Source organism: Akanthomyces muscarius, chromosome 2, assembly GCF_028009165.1.
Source record: "Akanthomyces muscarius strain Ve6 chromosome 2, whole genome shotgun sequence".
NCBI lineage: Eukaryota > Fungi > Ascomycota > Sordariomycetes > Hypocreales > Cordycipitaceae > Akanthomyces > Akanthomyces muscarius.
The window spans coordinates 127,039-153,438 of NC_079242.1; the positions used below are offsets into that span (position 1 = coordinate 127,039).

Below are 26,400 nucleotides of genomic sequence, written 5' to 3' on the forward strand. Positions count from 1 at the left end.
TCGAAACGGCGGGGGCCAGCTCATTTGCATGTGAGCAGAGCTGAGGGTGCCCATAAAAGTGGCTGTTGTCGCGAAAAGTGCCACCTTCATTTTTGGAAATTCTTTCTTTGTTGCGTTGAAGTATATGTGAATAGTAGTGGCTCACTTGTCAGGCTGCGAATCTGGGGAGCCAACATGCCGCCAACCAGGCCCTTATATACTTCAGATCGCCCACTGCACTGTGCGCGAAGCTCTTTGAGCAGTCTGAGTTCTTGCCATTAGAATTTCCCATTGGGCGTGGAATATATTAAAGTCACGTCGCTATGTTGATAAGAGCGATGTTATCCGGAAGAGGAAGCTGTCAAGGTAACGTATCATCAAGAGCACTCTAGCTTAGCGCCGACATCATTCGTGTACACAGTCACACGACTCCAGCTGTGCCGGGAAATCGGCATTTGTTTTATTAATAATAAATGAAAGCCAACTTGGCAATCATTCTATTGTGACGCTACGACGGGACATGGACGCTATTTGTGCTTTACTCTGTAACTCTAGTCTCTGGAGTGATCTTTTCCTAGGTTGCCTCGCATCAAGATGTCTCGGAAACTAAAAAGTTGTTTCGCCGGCGCTTAAATGGTTTTATCAATGAAGTGCACGAGAGGAAACGTTCTATCGAACAGATATCAAATCAGAACTTCGGCTGGTAATACGTCGCCGGCTCCTCCAACCCTACCCTCGTCAGCATCTCCGACCCGTCCATGTAATCACCAGCCATGAAATCCCACATAATCGGCTCTCCACCCTCCACCGTTTCACTCTCAAACAAGAAAAAGGTATTAAAAATGCCTTATACATCATCTCCTGGCTCTGAACGCATGCAAAATGCAGGGAACGATAGCAGCGCCTCCTGCTGGTCGTCGGAAAGGTCATCGTCACTGGGCTCGATAGGGCCACTCGTGTACGATGGCGCATTATACAGACCGGAAAGGGTCGCACCCGCAATGAGAATACGGCAAATGGCCAGATAGATGTGTTCACTGCATTCGATCATGTACTCGAGAGGCTCTACGTCGATGCCGATGACAAAGGCACAGCAGTCGCCGTGCCGCACGATCTTGTCGCACATCTGGGTCTCAACGAGGTGCTGCGCCCAGACGTCGTTAAATTCTGCGAGACAGGGTCTTTTGTGGCTGCTTCTGAATCGAAAAACTTCAATTACAGACGGAAGCACCTCTTTGCGCATTTCATGCTCCAAGACAAACTGCGCTGCACGAAGCTAAAATACGTCAGGGCTGGCATTCAACATCGCAAGACACAGACTGAAGAAAAAAAACAAAGGAGGCTGTCGCAACTTACAGAAACAAGTGACTCTTCCGCGGCTGGGATGTGTCTCCTCCATAGCGACCACAAGACGACCGCTCCTTGGACTTGCATAGCGCGTAGAGCGGTTTGCTGGAAGATAGCATTGGCGATGCCGCAGGCATCTCTGGGCGAAGCTGAATATATGTTTGGAAAACGAACTTTGCACTGAAAGGAAGAGCTGTAGGAAGATGATCTGCATTCATGTAACCGGTCGGCGAGGTTCATCGCTTGGCATCATGGTGAGCTTACATTGTACGACAGCAGCATCACTGCACTCCAGACGGCCTTGTCACCAGTGCCACCAACACGGCTGATATTGGTGGTCAACATTTATCAACACACTTGAGAGCTTTTCGTAATTTACACACTGTATTTTTCGTCAGCTCAAACATTGTCTTTTGCTCTCATATGCTGCGTCGTCTTTCTATCTTGCTGCAATTCAGCACGGCTTGTCCTGCACCGAACGAAATGATACCAGTGTTTCGCTCCACTGCAATCATTATAACGTGGCCTGCACACTTGTGATGAAAATTGCGTGAATCCATGTGCGTTCACAGCCTGTCTCTGTAGTGTTATTGTAAAGTTCCGCCGTGTTTACCAAAACCCAGATTGTCGCTCCGGCGATGTTGTCGACGGACGTGGGGAGGGAGAAGTTCGATATTCGTTGCTCGCGCGTCGTCGCCGACGGGCCACGAGCCATTCACGCACCTCATGTGCCCATGGAGTCAGCCTCATACCCAAAGAACGCATGCGAAGCTTCTCGGGACGCCTTTCAATAGAGCCAGATGGCCCCGAGGGTGTAGTAGACTCAACCCGGGGCAAGGTAGTGTCTGGGCTGGCACGAAACGGCCACCAGGCCAGAAGCCTTGCGCGCCAGTGTGAAGCCCTCACGTGTATCCAGTAAACTGCGCGTGACCAGGCGAGTTTACGAAGAAAAACCTGCCAGTAGTCTCCAAGCTTTGGCATCCAGTTAAAGAGGCCCAGTGCTGAGCGGTCGTCGCCCAGATTTTGCTCACCACCCGCGGCATCCGAAGCATCTCGGGCTTCCTTAAAAGAGCGATAGACACCATTTAGGCGCTCCCAAGTGTGCTTAACGAGCGCGTTCGCATTGTCCGAGTAAAAGGCGTAGACGGCCAATGTCACTGAAATCAATGACGACGCACCGACTATGCGGTCTCAAATCAATTGAAGAATCTTGTGCATAGAGGGAGTTGACTTACACATGATGCCAAATGCCCAAGGCGGAGTCTTGAGGAACGTGTCAATTTGTACTGCGAACAGCGAGGTAAAGTATGACATGGGTAGCTACAACAAGAGTCAGTAGTTTTGGCTGAGAAAGCAAAGCAATGCCAGGAATGGGAATAAAAGAGGAGCAACGGTGGATAGACGTACAAAAACAATGGTGACGACCGTAAACAGTAAGAGAATCCGCCCTTGGTATACCGCTGCGTCTGTCTGCGCAATAGCGGTTGCATTTTGTTGGAGAGTCAAGGTTCTATTGACCTGTGGACAAACAAATCGTCAATACTTGCATCAGTCTGGCATATCTGAAAGCCAGCTGCTCGACTTACAGATGTTTCGATAACCTCGATATTCTTGTCCATTTCTAGCAGGTCATCGACAACGTCCTTGAACCCGCCAGCTTGAGGTTGGATGCTTGCGAGGACGAGAAATTCTTTTTGAACGGAGCGCTGAGACTCGGCAATAACCCGGAGCATCTTAAGCTCATCACGGATATCCTTGATCTCACGGAACAGTTGGGCAGCCTCAATGCGATCGTTTGGCGACGAGGGGCTGTCACCGCCCTGAGTGGAGGAGCGCCCGCACTCGGCCACTTGTTTGTGTTTGTCAATAAACTTCTGGTAAAGTCTGCCTTCTTTTGCTGCCTGTTGAACAGCATTATATTTGCCAGGTTAACCGATCAGTCAAGTGCAAGCTTGGTGGCGGGAATTTAAGGGGGGGTTGCAGACTGAGAAAAACTTACGGCTTCGGCGGTGACAGTGACGAATATTTCACTGATGCATATCGCATCCTCTCCAAGCGGCGTCTCGCATGTCCCAAGAGTCCAAGTGATTTCTTGCTTTTGGAGACCCTGTACTTTGCCTCTGATAATTCTGCCATAATTCTCCCAAGGGTCCAGCCAATTCATCCATTTGGGTAGCTCATTCATCTTAAATTGCCAATGTAGCAAGTTGATGCACGAGGTCATGACGAGATTCGCCATCTCAAACGAGTTCTGTGGGCTTTTGCCTCCCGCATCGATGGATTTTTGCAAAGCTGCGAGTGCAGCCGTAAAGACTGGATCGAACTCACCGTCGCGCCGATGAGTCGCAGATGTAACGATGGTATCTAGAGTAGAGTTAGGAGAGAAACGAGGCAGAAAAACAACGAGAAGAAGTAGAAGAAAATCAAGAAACGAGACAGAAGACGGATAGAGCTAATTTGCGAGCGAAAGCGTACCTTTATCCACGATCCAAACCCACAGCTGGCCGACATTGACCAATACCCGATCATCTTTGGCACCCAGACGCTTGTGTGCGTATCTGCTCAAAACCTGGTCACCATTGCGATCTTCCATCGTTTGGCCTATATCTTCCAATCGACAACGGTGGTAAAAGTACTCATCGAGCGTCCTCATTTCATGGATCACGCAATCGTGCTCCACGTAGTGTTGCAGTAGCGGGTCGCAATCCATGTCAAAACAGTGCCAGGCTGGAGCGACATATGGCATCTGAGTGCCAATCAGCAAAAATGAATGGAGTGAGTAAAGGCTCTCCGGGGCTCACATATACAGCTGCGCATTTCTGTTTACATGTTAGATTCTGGAAGTCAAATGAGCAGGGAGTAGACACGTACTGTCTGGCCTTTGTCGAAGCGTGCAGTACAGAGAGGCTTCATAAAGTTTGTTTTGTGGCCGTTTCCCACAACTTCTGCCCAACTGGTAGACAGTCATTCATAATTTGTGAGCGTTTCCTCAACTTCTTTGAGCTTGAGCTCAGAGTTCAGCTTCAAACACACATCCTGCCCATTCCGAATTAGTACTGCCTTGACATATTACTCCTCTTGGACGCTCACTTCATGCCATTTCATCTGAAGCTGTGTTAATTTCGATTTCTCAGTGGTAGAAGAAAATGACTCACATTATTCACCGGAAGATGAATCCACCTGACTTTCGGAGGCCCCTGGTGTCCCAGTGTATCGTCTGTCTGTTCCGGTCCACTGAACTCGGCCTGTAGCTCGCGTGTGCGCTGTGACGTGGTTTCCATAATTGAAACGGGGCCTCTATCATACAGCGCTTCTTTGACCGAGACGGATCTTCGTAAAAATGAGTCGTTTAAACACTCTACCAACTCGACTCTGTACTCATCAACGAACGTGGCTGGATGAATCCTAGCGCTGTAGACAGGCCCTTTTTCGGGCAGACTTTCGCCGGGGGGCTCGAACTGTGGCGGGTGGGTTATGTAAAATCTCTAGAACATCATTATATACTTTGGACGTCTCGCCAATCACTGAACAGGTTTGCCGGTTGATGGTAGACTCCATGCCTTCATCTGACAACCAGTCTCCTGCGATGCCAACGAGACCGGCAGATTTTCCACTATTGGCTGCAACATGCCCCTGCAGTACAGAATAGGCGGTATTAATAGCACTCTTGATACTATTGTCTCTTGATGGGCCAGGGGAACTATTTTGAAGCAGCAGCCATACGAGTCTTGCAGACCCCGAAAACGCGGCCCACCCCAGCTGATCCAGGTCCAGTGGCGGAGTATAGCAGCGATGAGCAGACTCGTTTTTAGACAGAATCTTGGAAATTACCTTGTGGTGTTCCGGACTGTTTGTGAGCCATTTTAGCAGGTTATCCCTGTCCTGAGCGTCATGGAAGCGAATCCGGGTCATTCTTTTGGCAAGGAATTTGGCAACGGCTGGATCTCGCTTTCTGAGCGCACAAACAAGTGGTGTTTCTCTCTCGGTGTTTGTCGATTTAAGAACGTCGTCCAGATTTGCGCCATAGAATGGTGTTAGGAGGGGTTTGCGCAGATCGATGTTCCCTTGCGCGGCTGCGAGGTGCATGACCCAGTTCCTGTCCGTATCTGATAGAGAACTGGTGATGTCTTGTGGACTTGTCATGCCATCAGACGTGGTATCATCTCCAGGCGTCTTGTTCAACCTCTTGAGCTCCTTGAAAAGTATTTCTAAAACGGAGATTTGACCCTTTTCAGCACCGATATGCCATGCAGTGCAACCATTGCAATCCCTGACGAATCCCGCCTCTGGAGCCAGCTTCGCCAGAAATTCAGCTATATCTGTGAACTCATTTTTGCATGCAAGGCTTAGCGGTGTGCTACCATCTCTGTGGACGCCGAAAAGCGCGAGCGCGCTGCGGTCATTGAATAGCAGATTCTGCACATCGGTCAAGTTACCACAAAGCACAGCCGCATCCAATGCGTGTTCTCTGGTGGGAGTTCCAAATCGAATGTCAACTTCACTTCGCATGAGTTCTCCAATCGCACGCTGAAATCGCTCCAAGTCTGTGGATTGCAAAAGAGAGTCCAAGAAATGGCTTGCCACAGAGCTTTTCAGAATACTGCCCATGCGATCAATGGCGCCGAGTATAATATCGTCAAAATCAGGATCGATCCCTGTCCCCTCTCTACCGTAGAGCTGCAGTAAGGCAGAAATCAGGGCCGGGTTGGTGTCTCTTTCGGATGGAAGGTGAGAAATTTGGTCGTCCAAGTAATGCTGGAGTTGCCTGCCGTGGTCCTTCCATTCCGGTTTCTGCAGCTGCAGATAGAGGTCTGCTCTTGTCTGTGCTGCAGTATCGGCCGGTGCGACTTGAGAACTCTCGTGAACACCCATGATGTCTCGGGTGTACGCAATCTTTCGGTTGCACGGGAGAACAGACGACGGATGACGAACGACAGACGAGAGGGCAATGCGGAAGAACACAGCTACTCTCTGCTGCTTTGTGTAACACCAGCACAGCCAAGCGCAAAATTGACAACCCTTGCTGCGGGCACCAATGAAAACATCTATTTTACCGCCGGAATTAAAGCGCAATGCAGGATGCACGGGATATCACCTAAGGGCATTAGTAGACAAGCCTGTGACAAAGTAGACCACCCAGACGTGCCTCGAAACAGAGTGCATTTTCTTACGGACGACGCCGTCCGAAATCCGAAACAAAGACCATCTAACACTTTAACTAGCTTTATAAATTAGGAGAAGGTTATTCATAGAGGTTTAAAACTCTGCTTTGGTAATTTTGCTGGTCAATGGCCCGCACGCAACGTTTTTTGCACCCGGCGGTGAGGGAGGAGATGTGCATGCCACCCATGCGGAGGCTGCGCAGCTTATGAATTGGGGCAAGAATTTAGTATTTCGCTCTCGGGCTACTCCCCTGTTTGTGGCCATGGCCTGCTGAATGCCTCAACTACCGCTCTCTGTCTGTTCTGTGTACTACAGCAGCCCGCAGATGGCAAGAACAACTATATGCGACCCATCTTCTGCGTTTACATCGCCCACATATCCCAGCTTTCCGCTTCCGACTTTGGCCAACGCAACGGCAGTCTCCCCTGTGACATGAGCGCTTGTTGGAGCAAACACCGTAGACTGCACCACCGATTCCTTGTCGGTTGTGTACAGCATGTCCCCAGACGCGACATGGCTCACAAACAAGGCCTTTTGGCTGTAGCTCACCGGCATCTTCTGGGCGTTGACATTCGCTGCGTCAGCCGTTCTCTTGTTGACTGTCAAAGTTGTCCGGTGATATGAGCCCCTGGCCCAGTTTAAGCCTGCACGGGCAAAAAATGGCTTCATATTGTCGGGTAGTACAAAAGACGAGAAGAAACATGTCACAACAGCTGTACCCCCAGTGCGGACATAATCCAACACCGCGTCCCAGAGAGCAGAGTGCTCGGGCAGCGTCAAAGCCTGATCAGTTACCAGCACGGCAGACGGCGTTGGCTCCTGGCGTAGGAGTCGCAGGGCAGATGCTGCATCCTCGGTTTGCTGAAACTCTGCCTTGGACTGGATGCCTGTGACAAGTGGTGCATACATCTCATCAAACCACGGCTGGTTCATGATGGAAATGGCGAGAATCCGCGCCTGTTTGGAAGCCATGGCAGATTATGAGGCTTAGCAATGGTTTAGAACCTGACTCGAGTTGTTGAAGTGGGATATTGCCTCGAGAGCGTGATTTTATAGGGAGGGGTACTGTAGCGAATCCGCTGCTGGGTCTTGCTGCACATTGTCTCATGTTGGCACTCACGGGGCTGCTTAGTGCGGGCGCCCAGTACCTGGTAGTTCTGATAAAAGAGAAAGAGAAATAAAGGAGAGAGGAAATGATTGCAAAACCAGGAAAAATGTGAGAGGAGTAGAAAATAATCAAAGATAAAAATGGTCGTAATTCACTGCTTCTACTTGAGCGCTGCGCTGTGGCTTTTTGGCACTCCTGTGGCACTTACACCACCAAGTTGACACCGCCACACATACGCCACAGCTACAGCAGCCACATTTAGCGGGAGCACCATAGCTCGTCGCAGCAAAACTTTTCGATGGCGGGGCAAAAATTATTTACGGATAAGCTGATAAGAGGACCACCACCAAAATTCTTAGCTACCACTTCCATCCTCTGGGATCATTTTCTTGCACGGCACATTCATATACCTATACTTCTCACCATGTCGAAACGTGCGGCAGAAATTGGGCATGAGGGTGCCCCCCTCAAGGGCGGTGATCGTCCTGAGAAGATGGATATTGACGACAAGGAAATGGGCGACTTTGAGGACGAGTACGAGGACGAGTTTGAGAGCGAAGATGAGATTGTCGAGGCTGGTGTAGACGGGCGCCCCGACGCAGAGCGCGAAGCTGAAGAGGGTATGACTCTGTTTCTTTGGTATTACATACAACCTGCTAATCCCCGCAGCCGCTGCCATGGAGGTCGACCAGGGCACTTTTATCGTTGGCCGCCACAAGCTCGAGCCCGGCCAGGTGCTGACGCCCGACCTAACAACCTACGAGATGCTGCACAACTTGACGACGCCGTGGCCGTGTCTATCCTTCGACATTGTCAAAGACGGGCTGGGTGACAACCGCAAGGCGTACCCGGCGACCATGTACGCCGTGACCGGTACGCAGGCCGACTACAAAAAGACCAACGACAACCAGCTCATGGTGATTAAATTCTCGGGCCTCTCCAAGATGAACAAGGACGGCGGCGGCGACGAGTCTGATTCTGATGACGACGACGAAGACGCCGAGCCGATCCTCGAGTCCAAGAGCATCCCGCTGACATCGACGACCAATCGCATCCGCACGCACCAGGTCCCCGCTGCCGAGCCCGGCCGCGCGCCGACCACGCTGACGGCCACCATGACGGAATCCACCAACGTCTTCATTCACGATGTTACACCGCACCTAGCATCGTTTGACACGCCTGGCACAATCATCACGCCGGCGCAGAACAAGCCCGTCTCGACGATCCGCGCGCACAAGTCTGAAGGTTACGCCGTCGATTGGTCGCCCAATCATCCCAACGGCAAGCTGCTGACGGGTGACAACGATGGCCTCATCTACCAGACCACGCGTAACGACGGTGGCGGTTGGGTCACTGACAACAGACCCTTTGCGGGCCACACATCGAGTGTCGAGGACATTCAGTGGTCTCCCTCTGAACAATCCGTGTTTGCGTCGTGCTCAGCCGACGGCAGCGTGCGCATCTGGGACGTCCGCTCCAAGACGCGCAGCCCCGCGCTCACGGTGCAAGTCTCAAACTACGACGTCAACGTCATCTCGTGGTCGCGGCAGACTTCGCACTTGCTCAGCACCGGTGCCGACGACGGCACCTGGGGGGTGTGGGACCTGCGCCAGTGGAAGGCCACGGGCACCGACAAGCCGCAGCCACTGGCCAGCTTTGACTTCCACAAAGAGCAGGTGACGAGCATTGAGTGGCACCCGACCGACGACTCCATCATGGCGGTCGCGGCGGCGGACAATACCGTCTCGCTGTGGGATCTCGCTGTGGAGCTCGACGATGAAGAGAGCAAGGACACGGCGGGTGTCAAGGACGTGCCGCCGCAGCTGCTCTTTGTTCACTACCTCAAGGGCGTCAAGGAGCTGCACTGGCACCCGCAGATTCCGGGTAGCCTTGTGGCGACGGGTGAGGAGTTTTCCATTTTCCGTACCATTAGCGTCTAATTTGGATACAAAAATGATGCAAGGAGGGAAGACAGTGGGAGATGCGAGAAAAGGGGGAGTTGGAACGCATGCTTGTATATACCCGGGGCCAAGGCAGTCGTGCTGCGAAAAGTATATAACGAAGAAATGATAGACTAAAGTGAAGCACGGAGTCATTTACGCATGTGCGACTATATGTGCTGTTATTGATAGTGTATGTGAACGTTATAAATAGACTAATAATATATAGTATAAACAGAAACCACTACTTTGCTTCTTTTTCGCAATCCGGCGAGTCGGTATGCGAGTCCCGCGGCGCCACACCGTCCGTCGCACCGACCGAGTCGCTCCGCAGCACGGGCGGGCCGGTGAAGTTGTGTCGCGCATGCACCAGGTACCAGAGGCCCGCAATCGCCGCAAACCCCGCAAAGACGACCGAGGCGTAGTTCATGGTGTCGGCCTCCACGGGCAGGGCGCTGGGCATGGAGAAGATGACAATGGCAAAGAAGATCCAGACGGCGCAGACACCATTGACCACCACGCCCCAGCGACCAAGCGAGTATGGCGAGTCCTTGACGGCGACGCGGCCCTGGGCGAGGTTGACGATGACGGGCACGGCGTAGGACGCGGAGAGACAGATGGTACCGACGCCAGTAAAGGAGTTGAAGGCGGTCGGGGAGCCAAAGTAGATGCAGCCGAGGAGAGAGATGACGATCGTGGACAGGAGAAGGGCCCAGATGGGCATGTCGAAGCGGTGGTTGATGCGACGCCACAGCTTGTAGCCGGGGATGGCACCATCGCGGGCAAAAGCGTAGGTGCAACGCGAGGCGGCCGTCAAGGAGCCAATGCCAGCAAACATGAGAATGCCGAGGATGAGGAAGAGCAGACCGAAGCCACCGCCGGCAGAGCCCGTGGCGTGCTTGAAGATGATGCCGATGGGCTGGCCACCGGCATGGTCGTTGGCTTCCTTGAGGAGGGCGCCCACCTCAGGGATGACGAAGAGCAGCGGGACGAGGTAGAAGAGGCCGGTGACACCGGCGGCGGCGACGGAGAGGACAATAGCCTTGGGGACCTCGCGCTCGGGATTTTGGACTTCTTCACACATGGACGCGACCATGCCGTAGCCGGTGAGGACGTATGCAGCTGTTCACCATGAGTCAGTATATTGGGTGTGTCGTGGGAGTTTTGTGGTGGACGCACGCTGGAGCAGACCAACAAAGAATGACCAGCCGGCAGGCCAGCCGCTTTCAGAGCTGTCGTAGTGCGCAAAGACATATCGGCCGGAATTGCGCGTGTCCGCCATGGACAGGAGCGTGACGAGAATAATGATGACGCTGGCGCCGGTCCAGTAGATGCAGACCTTGTTGATGAGGTCGAGGTATCTCGAGCCAAAGGCGTTGATGGCGGCGCAGACGAGCATAATCGCCCAAAAGATCAGAACCGTATGCCAGGACTGAATGACATAACTCTCGTCAAACATGTATATAGCAGAAACAATGAGCTGGGCGCCGCCAAAGTTGATGGACAGGGTAATGGTCCAGTTGCCGACGAGCGTCAGCCAGCCGTCGATGAAGCTGACAATGGGCGCCCAGCGACGGCTCGAGAGCATGGCGCTCCAGTAGTAGACGCCGCCGGCGGTTGGGTAGACGGCGCAGATTTCGGCGAGCGAGGCGGCGATGCAGAGCGAGATGATGGAGACGAGGCACCAGCCGTAGAGGGTGGTGACGGACTGGCCGTTGACGAGCGAGTAGGACATTGTGGTGGAGAGGCCGTAGGGCACGGCCATGATGGCAAAGGACAGGCCGAGGACGGACATCATCTTGAGGTTACGCGGGAGCTCGCTCTTGTAGCCGAGATTGGCAAGGGCAATGTCGGCCTGCTGCGTGGCAGAGGCGCGTCGGTCCTCCATGGCTGTGGTTTTCTGGGGTTGTTCGGCGGTGGTGGTGGTGGCGATGTCAAGGTCGGTTCATTCGTGTCGCGGCACGTCGCCGACGCAATTGTCGCAGCAGCGCGGTCTATATATGTAAAGATATCGGACTGTGACTGATGATAAAAAAGCCACACGTACTGGTATATCAAAATAGCGCGATAATTGATAAAGAAGAGATAACGGCGTAAGCAAGGGCGCGGCGCCGACCTAAATAAGAATGGAGCTTGGGGAATCGAGTCACAGCTTGGAGCTTGGAGCTTGGAGAAGGACCGGCGGCATCTGTCCGGTGGAGTCTGCCCTTGGTTTTAGGGGGGCTTGGGGGACTTGTAGTGGAGCGGACCGCTGAAGAAGGGTGCCCTATTTAGTGGACTCGAGGCCTGAAGAACGTGGCTGCAACGGGCGCAAAAGGCGTTGCCAGCCCCTGTGCGGAGTGCCCAGTCTCTGCTGCAGGGCAACGACTCAGGGCTGCCAATAGAAAAAGGACGCACGGCGCCCCGTGCAGCGCAGCACAACGCATAAGAGGCAACACCAGCGAGCCTGGTCGCGTGGCGTCTTGCTCATTTCAGCCGGGTATCCGTTTCCTCCAAGCATTGAGCTCTCTTCCTCGGTATAGGTGCTGGATATAGTACCACTATCACTATATCACCTCGTCCCGCATCATCGACGCTCCCCCGTGGGGATAGCTCCGCCAAATCTCCCCCTATCTCTGCAGCCTGGCCTATTCGCTCCTCAGTGTGGCCTAATCGCTAAAAGTACGGATTAGTCTGAAAGCAGCCACTGATAAAGGACTGCATGGCGAGATAGTGCCGATGTAGCGCTGTGGTGTCCGGACCGCGCACTCAGGCTGCCAGCCACAGCCCAACGCGGCTCGTAACCGCGCTCACCCTCCAATCACGAGACCGAACTCTAATCAGCCCAGCCCCTCGCAATGGAACCTGTCCGGCCCCGGATTGTTATCAGCCTTCCCCAGGATCGGCGCTGGATCACTTGCCGCGCGCACCGGGAGACGTTGGTCCTTTGCGACAGTGCTTGGTGAATTGCAACGTCAACCGTGGAAGATGGCCTCGCCACAACATGGCGTTTGGCGTTGACTGCCCGTGTACCAGGTGACATTCGAAGGCTGCATGTCGACGCCACCCAAGCCTCACCACCTAGACATTACAAAACACAAACACAAATAGTACGCTGTTGCCACGCTGTTGCTCACTTACCTCGCTACTCTTGAGTTTCCACCATTTCCGTCGCCACCCCGAACCCGTTTGCGCGCGGAGAATAGTCCTCTTCGGAGCTTGCGACAGCAGCGCGGCAATGAGCAGCATAGATACTCCCAATCCAAAACTGCCGAACATCGTGGCCCGGCAGCGGGTCCATTTTGTCGAGAGCCAGCGAGGGCACAATCGAGCCCACGATGAACATGGTATTGATACAACCTACCAAACTGCATGCATTCCTGTGGCTCATCTGTGTTGATTTCTATCAACTTCAAGGTGGTGGAACGGCCAAACCCTTCTCTTCTTCTTCTTCTTCTTCTTCTTCTTCTTCATTTCTTCTTTTTTACTAGAGAAGAAAGGCCAAGCGCTTTTCTTCTACTTTTTTTCTGCTTTTCTACTGGAGAAGGGAAAGCATTATCCGCAAATCTGCCCACGCTAATCACCATCTCTGATCCAGCCGTGTCGCCTTCTGATTCCGAGAGTCTCAAAGGCCTGAATCAGTTCTGGGATGGCTCGTCCCGAGCCATCTCGTCGGCCAGGTCCTGCGCTATCCTCGCTTCCGTGTATTCCTCTGGCCGACGATAGCTCGTGTGCTCCCGCTGGTTTGTGTAGACCCACCACGCCGGGTGCCGTTCCATCAGAGTCCGGACGGTGCTGCAGCCTGCGAATCTCACCTCGTCGGCACTTTGCGCCAGCACCTGGATGTACGAGCTGTACACCTCGTCCGTCGATCGCGGCAGGCCATCACCCCAGAGAAGCCCGTGCAGCGAATGTTCGAGCTGATAGTACGCATACTTGCCTGCGGATATCATGCTCAGCTCCTCGTCGATTCCACTGGTGCTCACCCACTTGGAGTCAAAATCACCGGAATTGGTCCCGGCCGAGCTGAATATACCCCTCTTTGTAAAATCGACTCCTTTTACGGCCGTCTTCTACTCCTACAGGAACAGGCTTGCCGTGGATGTCCTATTCATAGTGTGGCTTGGGACGTAAATGTTTGTGATGTCGGGATAGTTTTCATCGAAGCAATTGCGCAGGCGTCCGCGACACTCGATGGGTTTCCTGCTGAATACGGGCTCGGCGCGTTCACGTTTAAGAACCTCGACGGTAATGGGCCGTCGAATCTCCCATGGAAGGCTTAGTAGCAGGGCAGGAGTCATGAATTCAACCATTTCGGAAACCCGGGAAGCCTTTGACCCTGATGATGCGTTCACTGACGGATGTCTAGACTCGGGTGTAGTATGGCTGGTTTCTCAAGTACTCATCGTCAAAGGACAACCGGGCGGTGATGCATTTCGAAGAGAGATGTAGATTGTGTAGAAAACCAGCTCTGCACGGAGCTCTGCGTTTCTAGCGACAAGGCTGTGGTTAATTAGGTCGAAGCGGGGGACCAATTTTACATCAGCCAACAGTCACTACCCAAGCATTGCTGTCCTTTTTTGTTGGCAATATGGGCTTGGCGAGCTCGACGCCACCAGCGGACGGGGGAAGTGTGAGTGTTCCCGTGTGGTGCGGCGTTTTGTTTTCTACCAGCTTTTCAGCCAACCATCTCACACAACCCAGCAGCCTACAACGGCCAAGTCTAATAGGTCATCTACTACGGATTAGGTAGTCAAGGCAGTGGGCGGCGAGTTCACTTATTCAATATTTGCAATGGCCAGCAGCCCGTGGTTACAGGGACAAGCACCCGCTGGCCCTACCTACCTACAATACCTACCTAGGTACCCAACGACCAAAGTACCTGGCTGCTACAGCCGTTCCACTGTATTGGCTGCTTGTTTGTCGACGGACTGACTGCCGACCGTTACGTACCCACATTGGATGGTCGCGAATTGATAATGGCGTTGACGACGGTGCTGAGAATGCCGTCGCATGATGGAGTAGCTTCATCGGACATGAACAGACATAAATAAATGGTAAGGTATATGAGTTAATTGGTATATGCAGTATATGCTCGTGTATAAATACAAATCGCTAAATGTCATGAATCATTCCATCGCTAGCAGGAGAGATCAAATCCATACAGATCTCGATCTGTAGTACTTTGCGCTCTCAAGGGCACCGTCGGCACGCCAATGTTTAAATTCTCGGGTCCTGAGTTTGAGGTCAAACATGCGGTCAATCTCAGACGGGGTGCGACCCTTCATCTCAGGCACGTAGAGCCAGGTAATAATTAGACTGAAGAAGCAGAATGCGGCAAAAATGTAGCCAACCATGGCGCGCAAGTTACCGGCATCCGGGTTGTATATGTAGGGCAGGCCGAGGCCGAAACCAGCACTAAAAGCGCTGGAAAACAGCCAGCCAGCACCCTGGGCTTTGGCACGCAGGTGCAGGGTGGAGACTTCGGAGCCAACGGCGTATGAGGCGGGCCAGACGGTCAGACCTGAGCTGGCGGTGACGAGAATCAGAATGGCAGAGCAATACCATGCGACAGTAATGTTGCGGGCGATGCTGCCGGCGATTCCCATGCTGAGCCAGAGGAAGCCGCAGACGGTGAGGCCAACGAGGGAAAGAGAGCGGTGGCCGAAGCGGCCAATGGACCACATGCTGATGATATTTGCAATGCAGCCGGTCAGGACACCGGCGATCAAGAGGACCAAGCTGACCTTGGCTTCGATGCCTACAACCTGGCCAAAGTAGCTGGCTTGCGAGAGGAGGGTCAGGCCGAACATCTGCGGAAGAACGCTGGTGAAGAGGACAACCATGGTTCGGCGCAGCTGAATCTTGGAGAAGCAAGCGGTCAGGGTTGCAGGGGACTGGCGGTTTTCGTGCTCAATGTCGCGCTCCATGATGGAAAGGATGCGGTCGGGATCGGTATCGTGGCCCGCTAATCTGTGCTGAGCCTTGCGAGCCTTTTCGATCTGGCCCTTGCGGATCAGATAAATGGGACTCTCGGGAATGATGAAGGAGACGACAAAGGCGATGACGGCAAAGATCCATTGGGTGGCGAAGGCAATAGCGTAGCCGTTGGGAGACGAAACAAGACCGTAAATGACGAGGGCGCCGATCAGCTGGCCAACGAGGGTGAAGATGGGGAAAAAGGCGAGGAGCGGGCCACGAAGCTTGGGAGGGGCAATCTCGGAGAGATAGGTCTGGCAAGTGGTCATCATCATACCGAGAGCGAGACCTTGAAAGCCCTTGCCGCCGAGAAAGGTACCGCGGCGCTGGAGAATCTCGTCGGGGTACTGGGAGCAGAAGCAGATGGCCGTGGCGATGGCGGCGAGGAAGGAAGAGACGAAAAACGAGGCTTTGCGACCGTACCAGTCCTGAAAGTAGCCAACAAAAAGGGATCCAATCATCATGCCGCCGGGGGAGATGAATGTCCATAGACCAAGCCAGAGCGAGGGTATAATCCACTGGCCTTGATAGTACTCGCCAAAATCGTGCCTGGAGCGGTTAGTTGTTGGTTGGCTAGGGATTTGCGGTTACGAGTCGCATTGGCAGAAATAGACGTACTGGAAAGCAGGCATGGAGGACGAGTTGCCGACAATGACGAAATCATAGCCAAACATGAGAATGGTTGATGAGATGGCGAGCGAGTACCAAAAGACACGATTCCACTTCCTAATGGCCTGCCATAGTGTGAGGTGACCATACTCGTCGACGTCGACGGTGGTGCTGTTGGACGAGGTCTGGCGCGAGGAGTCGGCGAGGGGCTCAGCAACGACACCCGAGTCGTGCTTATTGGCGTAGTCGCTTGCTTGCGACGAAGCCATTGCGGAAAGGGGAGGATGGCGAGATGCGCTGCGGGCTGAAGGGCAATGCGCGTTGTGAGATCCGGCGTCGATGGTGAGAGAAGGAAGTCGTCGAGGGACAAGAGAAAAAAGTCGAGTCCAGAGTGGTCTTGCCGAGAGCAATCTTACATGTCTGAGGTGACAGGGAGGGCCCGGTGCTATATAGGTAAGGCTACTCTGGGAACGGGTAGCAGTGCAACGCCAGCGGAGCCAGGGCCAGGTTCTGTGGTGGTTGTGGTTGTGACGAGATGTGGTGGTGGAGGTGTCGAAATGTCAAAGCAGCACAGTCGTGGAGTGTGCGTCGTAGCTGTCTGTACACGCCCCGAAGATCATTGGAGGAGCAGAGAGCAAGACCCTTGCTTGCCGCCATTTGTGCTGCGGGCGCCGCGATGATTGTTAGCGTCAGCCTACCGGCATGGGGATGTGGATGCGAATGGGGAGGGCGTACGCACTAATCACAACCTGGCGGCAACTAGCCAACTAGCACAGCAGAGTTCGCTGGCAATTCAGGATCCCATCAAATGGCGATGCAGCAAAGCACAGTACAGAACGCGCCGGTCAACGCCATTTCAGAGACGAAGGATTAACGCCAAAGTTGAAACGAGGATCAAATGAGGGGGTGGGACTGGCCAGACGGTTGCTGGCGATCGGCGGCATTGGGGATATCAGGCTGGCTGGGCAGGGCAGGACAGGGAACAAAAGAGCGGGAATGGGCATAAAATTGGACAGGTGGGCAGGCTTTCGATGAAAAGATGCCCGGATTGGGCATGATTGATGCTGGGCGATGGCGATACTGGCGATGACGACGATGGAGGAGGGCGGTGCAGCGAGATGAAATGGAGCGTCCGCCAGGGAAACCCGTCTTTGGCAGAGTAGGTACACTGGCACTGGGCTGCAAGGCTGCTAGAAACTACCTACCTACCCAACTATCCATAGGTACAATTGCCCGCCTAACCGGCCCCTACAACAAGGCCCGAAAGGTCATGTCTCACAGCGCCACTGCCCGCTAGATGGCGCAGCCATCCCGCTAATTCCAGTGCCAGAGCCCTACAACACATCGCTCCCGGGAAACGGCACGCCAGCGTAAAGCTTTCCGCATCAGGCATCTCAATCCGCATCGTGCACACTCAGCCACCAGAGACGCGTATCTACGAACAATAAAGGAACGAATCGAACCGAGGTCAAGAAAACTTGGTTTTCTCCCTTCTTCTTTCCAACCTCGTTTTTTTCCCTTTGTCCTTCGCAACTGAATCAGAATACCGGGTCAAAGCTGACGCTGACGCATATATACGACTAATAAATAAGAGGCCCCAAAAGCATATGAGGTAGCACCGTGTACGGATACTGCTCACAGTCTCCAGCGACTGTCAAGTTCAATAAGACAAAAAGAACTCGCCTCTAGCAGCACACATGTAGCGATGAATACTGAAGCTTACAGTTGGCATACGAACCACGGATTGTCGCTGGCGCCACCGGTTCTCGCCCGCTCGCGCGAGGCTAACCACGAGGCTTTCCAATCATACCAATCACAGCTCGCAAATACGGCCAGCCACGCTCCTTCGCTTCGTCTCTCATTCGCTGTGAATCCACCCCCTCCGGATGGGTTTGCGCCCCCTCAATCTGCTCCTGCCCTGTATCTTTTCTTTGCCTTGCCCACTGACCAGATTTGCGTCGGCTCACTTTCTCTTGCTACAAGATTAAATATACAATATCTGAACAAGGTCAAACTCCAGATATCACGGAAACAGTTTTTTATCTAAATTGGAATTTTCCATCGCCCTCGCAACGCAGCAGCAACTTGGCGAAACCCTTCTCCACCATGGTCGCCCATACTTATCACTTGCATCATCTCCTCACCATCTCGTTTAAACCTTCTATATTTTCCAGCCTTCACCTTGTTGTCGATAATCTTTTCTTCGCAAACTGAGCTCAACTGTCCGACGTTTCGTCCTCTTCTCCGCTGACACATCTCACAAGCCCCATGTCTCGTTGGCGTCAAGCTGAGCCAGCCCGCCACCCTGCCCCCTATCCTCCCCTGTCAGCTCTCAGCTTACTATGCCCACTGTAGTTATCAGTCTTCACCTCCCACTGGGAGACACCGCTGCTCTTGTTCGCCGTCGACACGCACGCCCGTCACACTGTACGAAACGGCGTCTTGCACCGGACTACAGTTGCCGACGTACAGATTCTAGCCCCCAAACTCATGTTGGCAAGGGCCGGCGCAAGGGTTCATGCCTTGCCTCTGCAGTGTTAGCGCTTGACCAGCGCACCGGGCACCCCAACTGCTTTAGCTCCGGATGACCTCAAGTCTAATCTTTAATCCTCTTACACGCCGATATATAGGTCGCGGGCAATAAAATGAGCTGCAAATCTGGAAATACAGGCCTCAACAGTCAAAAACTTGAGATTGGTGGAAATCGGCTGTAGTTTTGGTAGCCCACTGCCATCGCCGGCCCTCTTACATGCCTAGCCTGTCGTCTTGCCCGATATGGCTTCAAGATCAGCACTCATCTTCCATCCGTCTTTTCCGAAGCGCCATTTTTATCTGACCAAAACGCCATTGCGGACAGCCTCATACTCAGCCTTCCTTTTCGACTTGAAACTACATATGCAATCCCTATAGCCGTGTTCCAAATGCTTCCGTCAGCCCTGAGCCGTGGACCTTGCCCCATTGCAACCGACGCCTGCGCATGCATGCCACGCTGCATCAACGACTGCACAGTCACTCTACACGTGAGATCGGGTCGCGCGATCTTCCACGCCATCCTCTTTAGCACTTGCCGCTGCCGTTTCCACGGCCTGCATCAAGGCAACTTGTAAGACCTAGTCTAGCACAACTGCTCCGCGCAGGGGCGTGTAGCCAGCGCTGGGTGAGACGGGTGGGGATAAGCCCTACGCAGCTCAGCAAGTCGACAAGCAAGTCATGTAGGGCTCTTGGTCAGCTTGGCTTTTTCTCGGTAGATCCATTGGAGCATACCGATCGTCCCAATGTACTCATGGTATTCCCAATCGATGTTGCTATTGGGTGTCGATCAACTCCTGCGCCACAACGTGGTCTGCGGCCGTACCAAGAAGGAAGTAATGCGCCACGTGCATGCCGATTTTCTAGAAGGTCGATACTCAGACCTTTCAAATTGCACGGATAGAGGCTGCGCTAAATTTAGTAATGCCACACAAACACGCGCGGCTGCTGCCGGTGGCTGTTGCGTAACGTCAATCTAACCTCAATCACGTTTGACCAGCCATCCTCGTACATAATCACGCCCGACTCAGCAGTAAGTGAGTTTTGATAGCAGTAAGTGGTGTAGATGTTCATTCAAAATTCGTAGCCGGTAGCCGTTATCGGAGGCCCTCCATCGGATGTGTCGCTCCGAGCGGCCCGAGACGTAAAAACAGAGTTGAGACCTGTCCAAAATCCCAAGAAAATAACAAATTGCTGGTTTCCATATATGCAAATATCATGCGCCAGTTCCGCAGCATCCTTCAGTCATACATCGTCATCTTAAGAATATACAGCCTGTCGTCCTGATTCTCTTGTCTTCTTCCCCGTTTACTCGGCAAAATGCAGTTTCAGCGGAACGCCTTCGCCGGGGCAGTTGGTCAGGCCCAGACCGTGCGACTCAGCCGGCAGCGTCGAGCCGTCGAGATCGTCGAAGCGCTGGAGCATGCGCACCACCACGTACGTGATTTCCGTCAGCGCAAACTGCTGGCCGATGCAGATGCGCGGGCCGCCGTTGAACGGGAGGTAGTCCCAGCCGGGCCTGCGCTTCTCCCACCGCTCTGGGCGGAACTCGTCGGCGTCGGCGCCCCAAAGGTCGGTGCGATGGTGCATGACGTGGACCTGTGCGGGAGTTAGCATTTGAGGCAGCGAGGTGGGGGCCTTGGAGGAAACTGACTGAATATCCAATATCCTGCCCCTTCTTGACCAGGATCGGCGAACGTCCATCAGCACCGCCACCAAGAGGAAGAACGGTATCCTTGACGGCGGAGCGGCCGTTCATGGGCACAATTGGGTATAGGCGGAGCGTCTCGTTGACGCACCACTGCAGGTACGACAGGTTTTTGAGGCCCTCAAAGGTAATGGGTTTAGGGTTGCGGTACGTGCCAAACTCGTCGACAATCACCTCGCGCAGGCGCTTGTAGATGTGCCGATTCTTGGCTTGGCCCATGGTGTAAAAGAACCAGCCAAGCGTCGAGGCGGTTGTGTCGCGGCCGGCAAGCAGGATGTTGATGAGCTGTGAGCGTAGCTCCACTGGGTCCGAGGTCTCCTTGGCAATAGCCTCGAGGAAGACGTAGCGCTCATTGTCCTCGGCCTTTTCACTCGTATTCCTCTGTCCATTAATCGCCTTTTGCACAAAATAGTCGATAAATTCGTGGCAGATTCGCACGTCATTGTGAAACTCCTTGGTGTGGCCGATCCAGTAGTTGTTGCCGTAGCGGCCGGCAATCGCCAGCTGGTTCTGTGAGGCGTCAAAGGACGTCGCAAAGGCCGCCGCGTTTGTCGTGGCGTCGCCCTCGCGCCGCAGCTGGCTGTTGACGCTCTCACCAAACAGGAACTCGGTCGCCGAGTCGAGCGTGAGTCGGAAGAAGAGCGGCTGTAGGTCTACGGCCGCCGACCACCCCGTGCCCTTGTCGAGATTGGCGTCGAGCACCGTCATCAGGTTTTGCACGTGCGTCTCCTCGAGGGAAATGTCGCTGACTTGGCTGCGGACAAACTGGGGGCGCAGCATGGCGCGCGAGTGCTCCCACTTCTTGCCATCGGACGCAAACTAAAATGACCTCATATTAGCCTACACAAATCCTTCGGTCGCAGGGAGTATCAGCTCCCCGCCCGTCGTAGTGAAACATACAATGCCGTCGCCGAGTAGTGGCTTGAAATTTCCGATGCGGTTCTCGCCGAGGCTAAAGTCTTTGAAACTCGTCGCGAGAATTGTCTTGATGTTTTCGGGTTCGCATGTGAAGAGCACGTTGCGGAACAGCGGTGCGCTCATTTGAAAGGTGCCGACCTGGCGGCCCTCTCGCACCGACAGCCGCGCAAATTCCTGCCTTATCCAAATGGGCACGTTCTTCTCGCGCTGCGCCTTGAGGCCCTTCCTCATCAGGCTCAGGCCGGCCCAGTCGCCGCCAAAACCCCAAACGGCCGGCTTGCAGCCGAGGCGGGCCGCCGCGCTTCGGAATCTTATGTACTCGATGAGGCGTAAAAGGACAAAAGCTACAGCCAGCGACACCAGCAGCGCTGGAATGGAAATCACGGATAGTACCGCCATAGTGTATGTCTGTATGGTTTGAGTTCTGTCTTTGTATCTTAGCAGGAAAGACTAGAATGCCAGGACAAAAGCGGAAAATCCAAGAAAAAAAGGTGTCCTCGACCCAGTCTACGCCATCTATATAGTTATATAAAGCCGATTGGGTGGCCGAGCGAAACCCCGGCACTAAAGAAGGCCCTACTGCGAGTCTGCGACACACTCTTAGCAGGGGGCGGGGAAACCTGTCGAGGCCGTACCCGAGCAACAACACAGCTGGGTCCATAGCGTCATTTGGCCATCATGGGCCAACAAGGGTCGGTGCCACAACAGTGCGGAATGGCTCAGCTTCGACCCGGGGAAAATTGGCACATCGGCGCTGTGTGGTGCCGGTCCGGGGACTGCGCCCACAGCCTCTATGGCCGTGATTGGGCAGTTGGTTATCCGATGCTTCACTTTGGCAGTTTACAAATATCAGCTTATGATATCTGTCCCGTCTGAGGCGGAGTTGTTCACGGGGACCGTCCCTCTTTCCTTTTCTCCTACTCCGCAAATCTCGGCTCCTTCATAGATTGTAGCCTCCCAGGGCTGTCCACTGAGATGCTGCACATTTACAAAACGGCGCGCCAACGCACCGCGTCGGTGTCAGCTTTCCCCTTCGCCGGGCGGAAGCAAAGCGACAATACATATGTTGTTGATTAGAAAACTAGTAGGCTATCGGTTGCTAGCCTGGGACCTCCGCATCCAAGGCGCGCATAACACTAGTATTGACACGTAATTACTGGTATTTATAAGTAATCGCTAGTAAATTGCCATGCGTCGAAATACTGTCAATTGTTATGAATTTCTGCCAAATTGGTTCTGATACCTTTATATTTCACTTCTAAGTAAACATGATCATCATTTAGCTATTGCCACTTACTGAATGCCTAGTTAAAGCCCAATCTGCGCTCTGTTCGGTGGCGTTCGCATGTGAAGGTGCACACGACGCCGATGACGAACCGGCCATGAGAGATGCTCCGCGTGGTGCGTTTCACGTCGCCCTGCGCCTCTGGCAAGCCCAAAATTTCGTTGCGTATGCCGGCGAATCAGTAACGCTCTAATTCCTGCCCACGAGCGTGACGCTAACGTTGGCCAAGTGGGCTACATCGGACTTTTCTTCGCTCTCGTTTTAGTAATAGATTCGCTCATCGTCGCCTTTTCAAAACTCCGTTTACCGTGCTAGTAAACAGCCTTTTTCCCAAGAGACGTTGCAATTGGAAATGGGGTTGCTATGCAGGTGAGACGCCGCGTGCGTCGGGCGGACAATCGGTCGGCACATTGCCCCATGCTTGCCCGAGCCCGAGATGCATTTAAGTCCGCGCATGTTGCATGCATGGCCGCCGCGGAAACTATGCAGGTATAACGGCCAAGAATAACCCGACAAAAATGCTTCCGCCTCAGCATCTCCGCAAGGCCGAACTTTTCGACCGCCTCATAATTTCTTAATGTATTCGACAGCATCACATCACGGTCTATTGGCTTACGACATCTGCCGGCTTCGCGCTGCTACATAACTGGACTCTTGCCAAGCCGACCGAACCAAGATGCCGCCCAGACGTATGGAGGGGAAACGCGAGGCGGCCCCACGCACCTGTACGAGAGCTTGGATGTTGGCATAAAGTCGTTGACTCTGATCCGAGAGGCCGTGGGGTCAGTAATACAGTCTGACAAGCGCAGTAGAATAAAGAGCGGCATTTTAATGAAGTACACACAAACCTGCTCTGACATCCACCAAAGTCGTCATCGCCAGCCACTGCTCCGCGCAGAACACTTGTAGAGGCACGGAGGGACTAGAGAAAGAGGCCCAGTGGCTAGGCTGTTCGTCATTACAGAGAGAAAGAAATTCAAGGGAAAAAAGACTAGAAAAGAGGAGGAACGAGAAAAACAGGAGGTAATAAAAAGAATGTGAGAGTAACAATGAGAACAAAAAGACACAAGTACAATAAGTCGCTGCTTCTACTTGAGTAAGTCAGAGCGTTTTCAGCACCTCCCCAGTGCTCCTGTGAGAGGCTGGATGCGGCAGCAATCTTCCTTTCCCCATTGCATCTCTGCGGATATCGTCCCCTCTCACTTGCGCACAGGCCGATCAGCACTCACATTAAGCCGTGTACATGTTGAGCTCATCAAACTCCGTGTACCTAGGGGCTGTAAAAACCACTCGTGACTTGTCATGACGCGGTCCACGACAGTCTCATATAGCGCGACGATACGAAGTTCATCTCAGCTGCTCCAGTACCTGTTAAGGGCATACGGCCAAGGAAGTGTGCAAAGCAGTGTCGTTGTGCGTTGCCAGTACGCACAGCGAGGTCGCTAAGCGACCCCTCAAGCTACGGGATGTTGCGCAGCTCGATGGGCGAATTTATTCGCCCAAACCCGACATGAAGTGAGCTACCTGACAGGTATTATACAATATTGGACAAGAAATTCATGAAATTCCTTAGCAGTGTCGTGTCCAATACTGCGCAAGTAAGGCGGCCTGGCCGCCTCTGAAGCGACTACCTCGATGACTCTTCGTACGAGCCAGGCATACTCATCACTATATCTCTCAATACCACTTTTCTTTATCGCCTCACTGCTCAAATGACGCAGACTTTCTTTCCAAAGACTTTGCCACCGAACCACAGCTTTAAGTAATGCAGGAGCAGTCTGGCCGATGCTTAGGGACAAGTCTGCACTTATCACGACACTACTCAGCCCTGCTATTTCGTCAATACACAATTCCTCAGAAATACCTAGAAGAGCTCTCTCATTCCTTACCTAGTATCACAATCATCAGATCTGATATGGAAAAGTGTTTGCCAGTGAGAGAGAGTTCGGCGGGCAATCCAGGTTCCTGCACCAAGCTCTGGATGCAGCCATGCACCGAGTATCGGTAAGATGGAATGTCATGCAGCTGAGATAATGTGACAAAATCGGTAGCATTTCTGCTATTCCAAATATCGAGCAAGCAGGGCATATCACCTGTCATTTCTCGCACCGAAACTTGTGGCGGCATATACAGCATGTTTGCCTGGTTCCAGTCAGCCATGGCCGTCCAGTATGCGATTCTATAATCATTGACTATTAGTGGGTTTGCCAAAATGAAAGGAGCAAGGAAGATACCTGATGCAGCTTTCTGTCTCGACAAACTGAAGCCAATCCGCACCAGCTTTGTGTGTGGTTGCAAATAGCCCCAATTTTCGAACAGCGGATACTAAAGCTGGGAGTCGAGCTGCTCTCGTTCTCTGGAGAGTCACAGCTGTGCTTGACATGAATTGTATCTGATACATTAGAATCGCAGCTTCTAGAGTCTCGAGCAGTTCCCTAGACCGATCATCTGACTGGACATTGGTCATCAGGTATTCCAACTGTCGGAAGACAAGTTCTTCCAAAAGCCGTGCTAGGCTGCGGACACACATGACGTTTTCACTCGTCGGCGATCGTGTAGAGCCTGCAAATGCGACCGCTAGCAAGAGTGCCGCAGAAGTGTCGTGTGAGCCAAACGATGGTCGATGCACCAATGATATGTATCTATGGGACTGTTGAAAGTAGACAACAGAGAACATGATGACAGTCCTCGCCGAAAGAGCCAATTTTATATGATGTTCATCGAGTTCAGTGTGGTACGATGGATTGTGGGCAAGAAGCTGGCCGTGTAGAGAGCTGAGTCGGACAATGCTCGACTGGATCTTTCCTTCAAGCGTTTCAAACGCAGAAGGCGCGAATATGGGAGCCAGCTCTGCCATGCTCGCAGGTGGGCCGGCAATGCCAAAGTCATGTGAAGATGCCAACCCCAACTCGTGCAGGTCGAGTACAGAGCTGAGACTCCACAGCAAGATGTCGTCTTCCTGCGCGACAGCCTGGCCCCAGCCGATGGTGGCCACAGCGGCGGCGCCATCGATGTCAGGGTCTTTGTCGTCATTTTCGAATGATTCCAGCATGGTGCTAGCGGCGGGGTTCGTGAGCCGAAGCAAAAACCGCATGTCACATTGCGGAGCAGACGTCGTCGCCTCAATTGGCGATGGCTGGCGGTAGCTGCATTCTATCTGGCGAGACTGGCATCGATCGCAGGGTTGACGCTTGTCGCACGCCGATTTGCTCCGATGGCAGGCTTTGCAAGCTTTCGGTCGTCGCCCACGAGTGAGCATCGGCAGATCGTTGTCAGCATCTCTCTGTGGACATGTTTTGGCGTGCTTGCGGCAGATGTCACTACGTTTAAACTGCGTTAGAACCGGGGTACAATGGACAAGATTGTATGAGATGAAGTGACATGCCTTCTCGCGAACGTTTTGGGGCAATACCAGCAGCAGTGTCGGCGGTCTCGAGTATCTGATAGCTTAGAATTAGGTGTCGCGGAGCGAAGTACATTTGTCTGCCACTCACGAGTTGCAGTGTGCCGAGTCAGATGGTGTTGGCGCGAAAACACCTTGCCGCAAACCAGACAAGGAAATTTACCGTCCATGGTCGAATCATTATTTCTTTTTGGCATGATAGTCTCTTGAGGTTGGTGCTTGTTTGGCGGAAGTGTGGTGGGTAATGTCCGCCAGGTTCTGGCAGCTAAACTAGCAATCTGGCGGGTTATCTCCGGAAAGGATCATTCTACTACACTGGGATGGGGCACACTTACGTTTACTCTCCAATAAATTGGAGTTGCAAAGGTTTCTACTCAGATGAAAAGAAATTCTGTTCTTCTCTTCTTCCTTTTTTTTTTTGCTTCTTTCAAATGATGGTCAAGTGGTGAAGTA

General features: G+C 53.1%; 10 protein-coding genes across 10 annotated transcripts; 1 reads left to right on the forward strand and 9 right to left on the reverse strand.

The window, feature by feature from the left end:
- Positions 1-826: 826 nt before the first annotated feature.
- Positions 827-4,239, reverse strand: LMH87_003138 (uncharacterized protein; the record flags this gene model as incomplete). The annotated part of the gene is made up of 13 exons (XM_056202517.1): positions 827-1,255; positions 1,336-1,358; positions 1,501-1,534; positions 1,591-1,651; positions 1,802-1,899; positions 2,050-2,507; positions 2,562-2,646; positions 2,734-2,844; positions 2,913-3,227; positions 3,326-3,690; positions 3,802-4,072; positions 4,128-4,145; positions 4,198-4,239. The coding sequence occupies 13 exons, from the start codon at positions 4,237-4,239 to the stop codon at positions 827-829; spliced, it is 2,310 nt and encodes a 769-aa protein (XP_056047918.1).
- A 51-nt stretch (positions 4,240-4,290) lies between these two features.
- Positions 4,291-4,607, reverse strand: LMH87_003139 (uncharacterized protein; the record flags this gene model as incomplete). Its single annotated transcript, XM_056202530.1, has 3 exons — positions 4,291-4,362; positions 4,417-4,431; positions 4,482-4,607. 3 exons carry the CDS (start codon positions 4,605-4,607, stop codon positions 4,291-4,293), a joined length of 213 nt encoding a protein of 70 aa, XP_056047919.1.
- Positions 4,608-4,731: 124 nt separating this feature from the next.
- Positions 4,732-6,198, reverse strand: LMH87_003140 (uncharacterized protein; the record flags this gene model as incomplete). Its single annotated transcript, XM_056202541.1, has 1 exon — positions 4,732-6,198. The coding sequence occupies one exon, from the start codon at positions 6,196-6,198 to the stop codon at positions 4,732-4,734; it is 1,467 nt and encodes a 488-aa protein (XP_056047920.1).
- A 600-nt stretch (positions 6,199-6,798) lies between these two features.
- Positions 6,799-7,461, reverse strand: LMH87_003141 (uncharacterized protein; the record flags this gene model as incomplete). Its single annotated transcript, XM_056202552.1, has 1 exon — positions 6,799-7,461. One exon carries the CDS (start codon positions 7,459-7,461, stop codon positions 6,799-6,801), a length of 663 nt encoding a protein of 220 aa, XP_056047921.1.
- Positions 7,462-8,021: 560 nt separating this feature from the next.
- LMH87_003142 (uncharacterized protein) lies at positions 8,022-9,537 on the forward strand (the record flags this gene model as incomplete). The annotated part of the gene is made up of 2 exons (XM_056202563.1): positions 8,022-8,217; positions 8,267-9,537. The coding sequence occupies 2 exons, from the start codon at positions 8,022-8,024 to the stop codon at positions 9,535-9,537; spliced, it is 1,467 nt and encodes a 488-aa protein (XP_056047922.1).
- A 244-nt stretch (positions 9,538-9,781) lies between these two features.
- LMH87_003143 (uncharacterized protein) lies at positions 9,782-11,425 on the reverse strand (the record flags this gene model as incomplete). The annotated part of the gene is made up of 2 exons (XM_056202575.1): positions 9,782-10,659; positions 10,717-11,425. 2 exons carry the CDS (start codon positions 11,423-11,425, stop codon positions 9,782-9,784), a joined length of 1,587 nt encoding a protein of 528 aa, XP_056047923.1.
- A 1,729-nt stretch (positions 11,426-13,154) lies between these two features.
- On the reverse strand, positions 13,155-13,469 carry LMH87_003144 (uncharacterized protein; the record flags this gene model as incomplete). Its single annotated transcript, XM_056202587.1, has 1 exon — positions 13,155-13,469. One exon carries the CDS (start codon positions 13,467-13,469, stop codon positions 13,155-13,157), a length of 315 nt encoding a protein of 104 aa, XP_056047924.1.
- A 1,200-nt stretch (positions 13,470-14,669) lies between these two features.
- Positions 14,670-16,373, reverse strand: LMH87_003145 (uncharacterized protein; the record flags this gene model as incomplete). The annotated part of the gene is made up of 2 exons (XM_056202598.1): positions 14,670-16,044; positions 16,114-16,373. 2 exons carry the CDS (start codon positions 16,371-16,373, stop codon positions 14,670-14,672), a joined length of 1,635 nt encoding a protein of 544 aa, XP_056047925.1.
- A 3,568-nt stretch (positions 16,374-19,941) lies between these two features.
- LMH87_003146 (uncharacterized protein) lies at positions 19,942-21,658 on the reverse strand (the record flags this gene model as incomplete). Its single annotated transcript, XM_056202610.1, has 3 exons — positions 19,942-20,232; positions 20,288-21,160; positions 21,242-21,658. 3 exons carry the CDS (start codon positions 21,656-21,658, stop codon positions 19,942-19,944), a joined length of 1,581 nt encoding a protein of 526 aa, XP_056047926.1.
- Positions 21,659-24,362: 2,704 nt separating this feature from the next.
- LMH87_003147 (uncharacterized protein) lies at positions 24,363-26,117 on the reverse strand (the record flags this gene model as incomplete). The annotated part of the gene is made up of 6 exons (XM_056202621.1): positions 24,363-24,372; positions 24,434-24,454; positions 24,676-24,723; positions 24,779-25,864; positions 25,930-25,984; positions 26,039-26,117. 6 exons carry the CDS (start codon positions 26,115-26,117, stop codon positions 24,363-24,365), a joined length of 1,299 nt encoding a protein of 432 aa, XP_056047927.1.
- Positions 26,118-26,400: the final 283 nt, after the last annotated feature.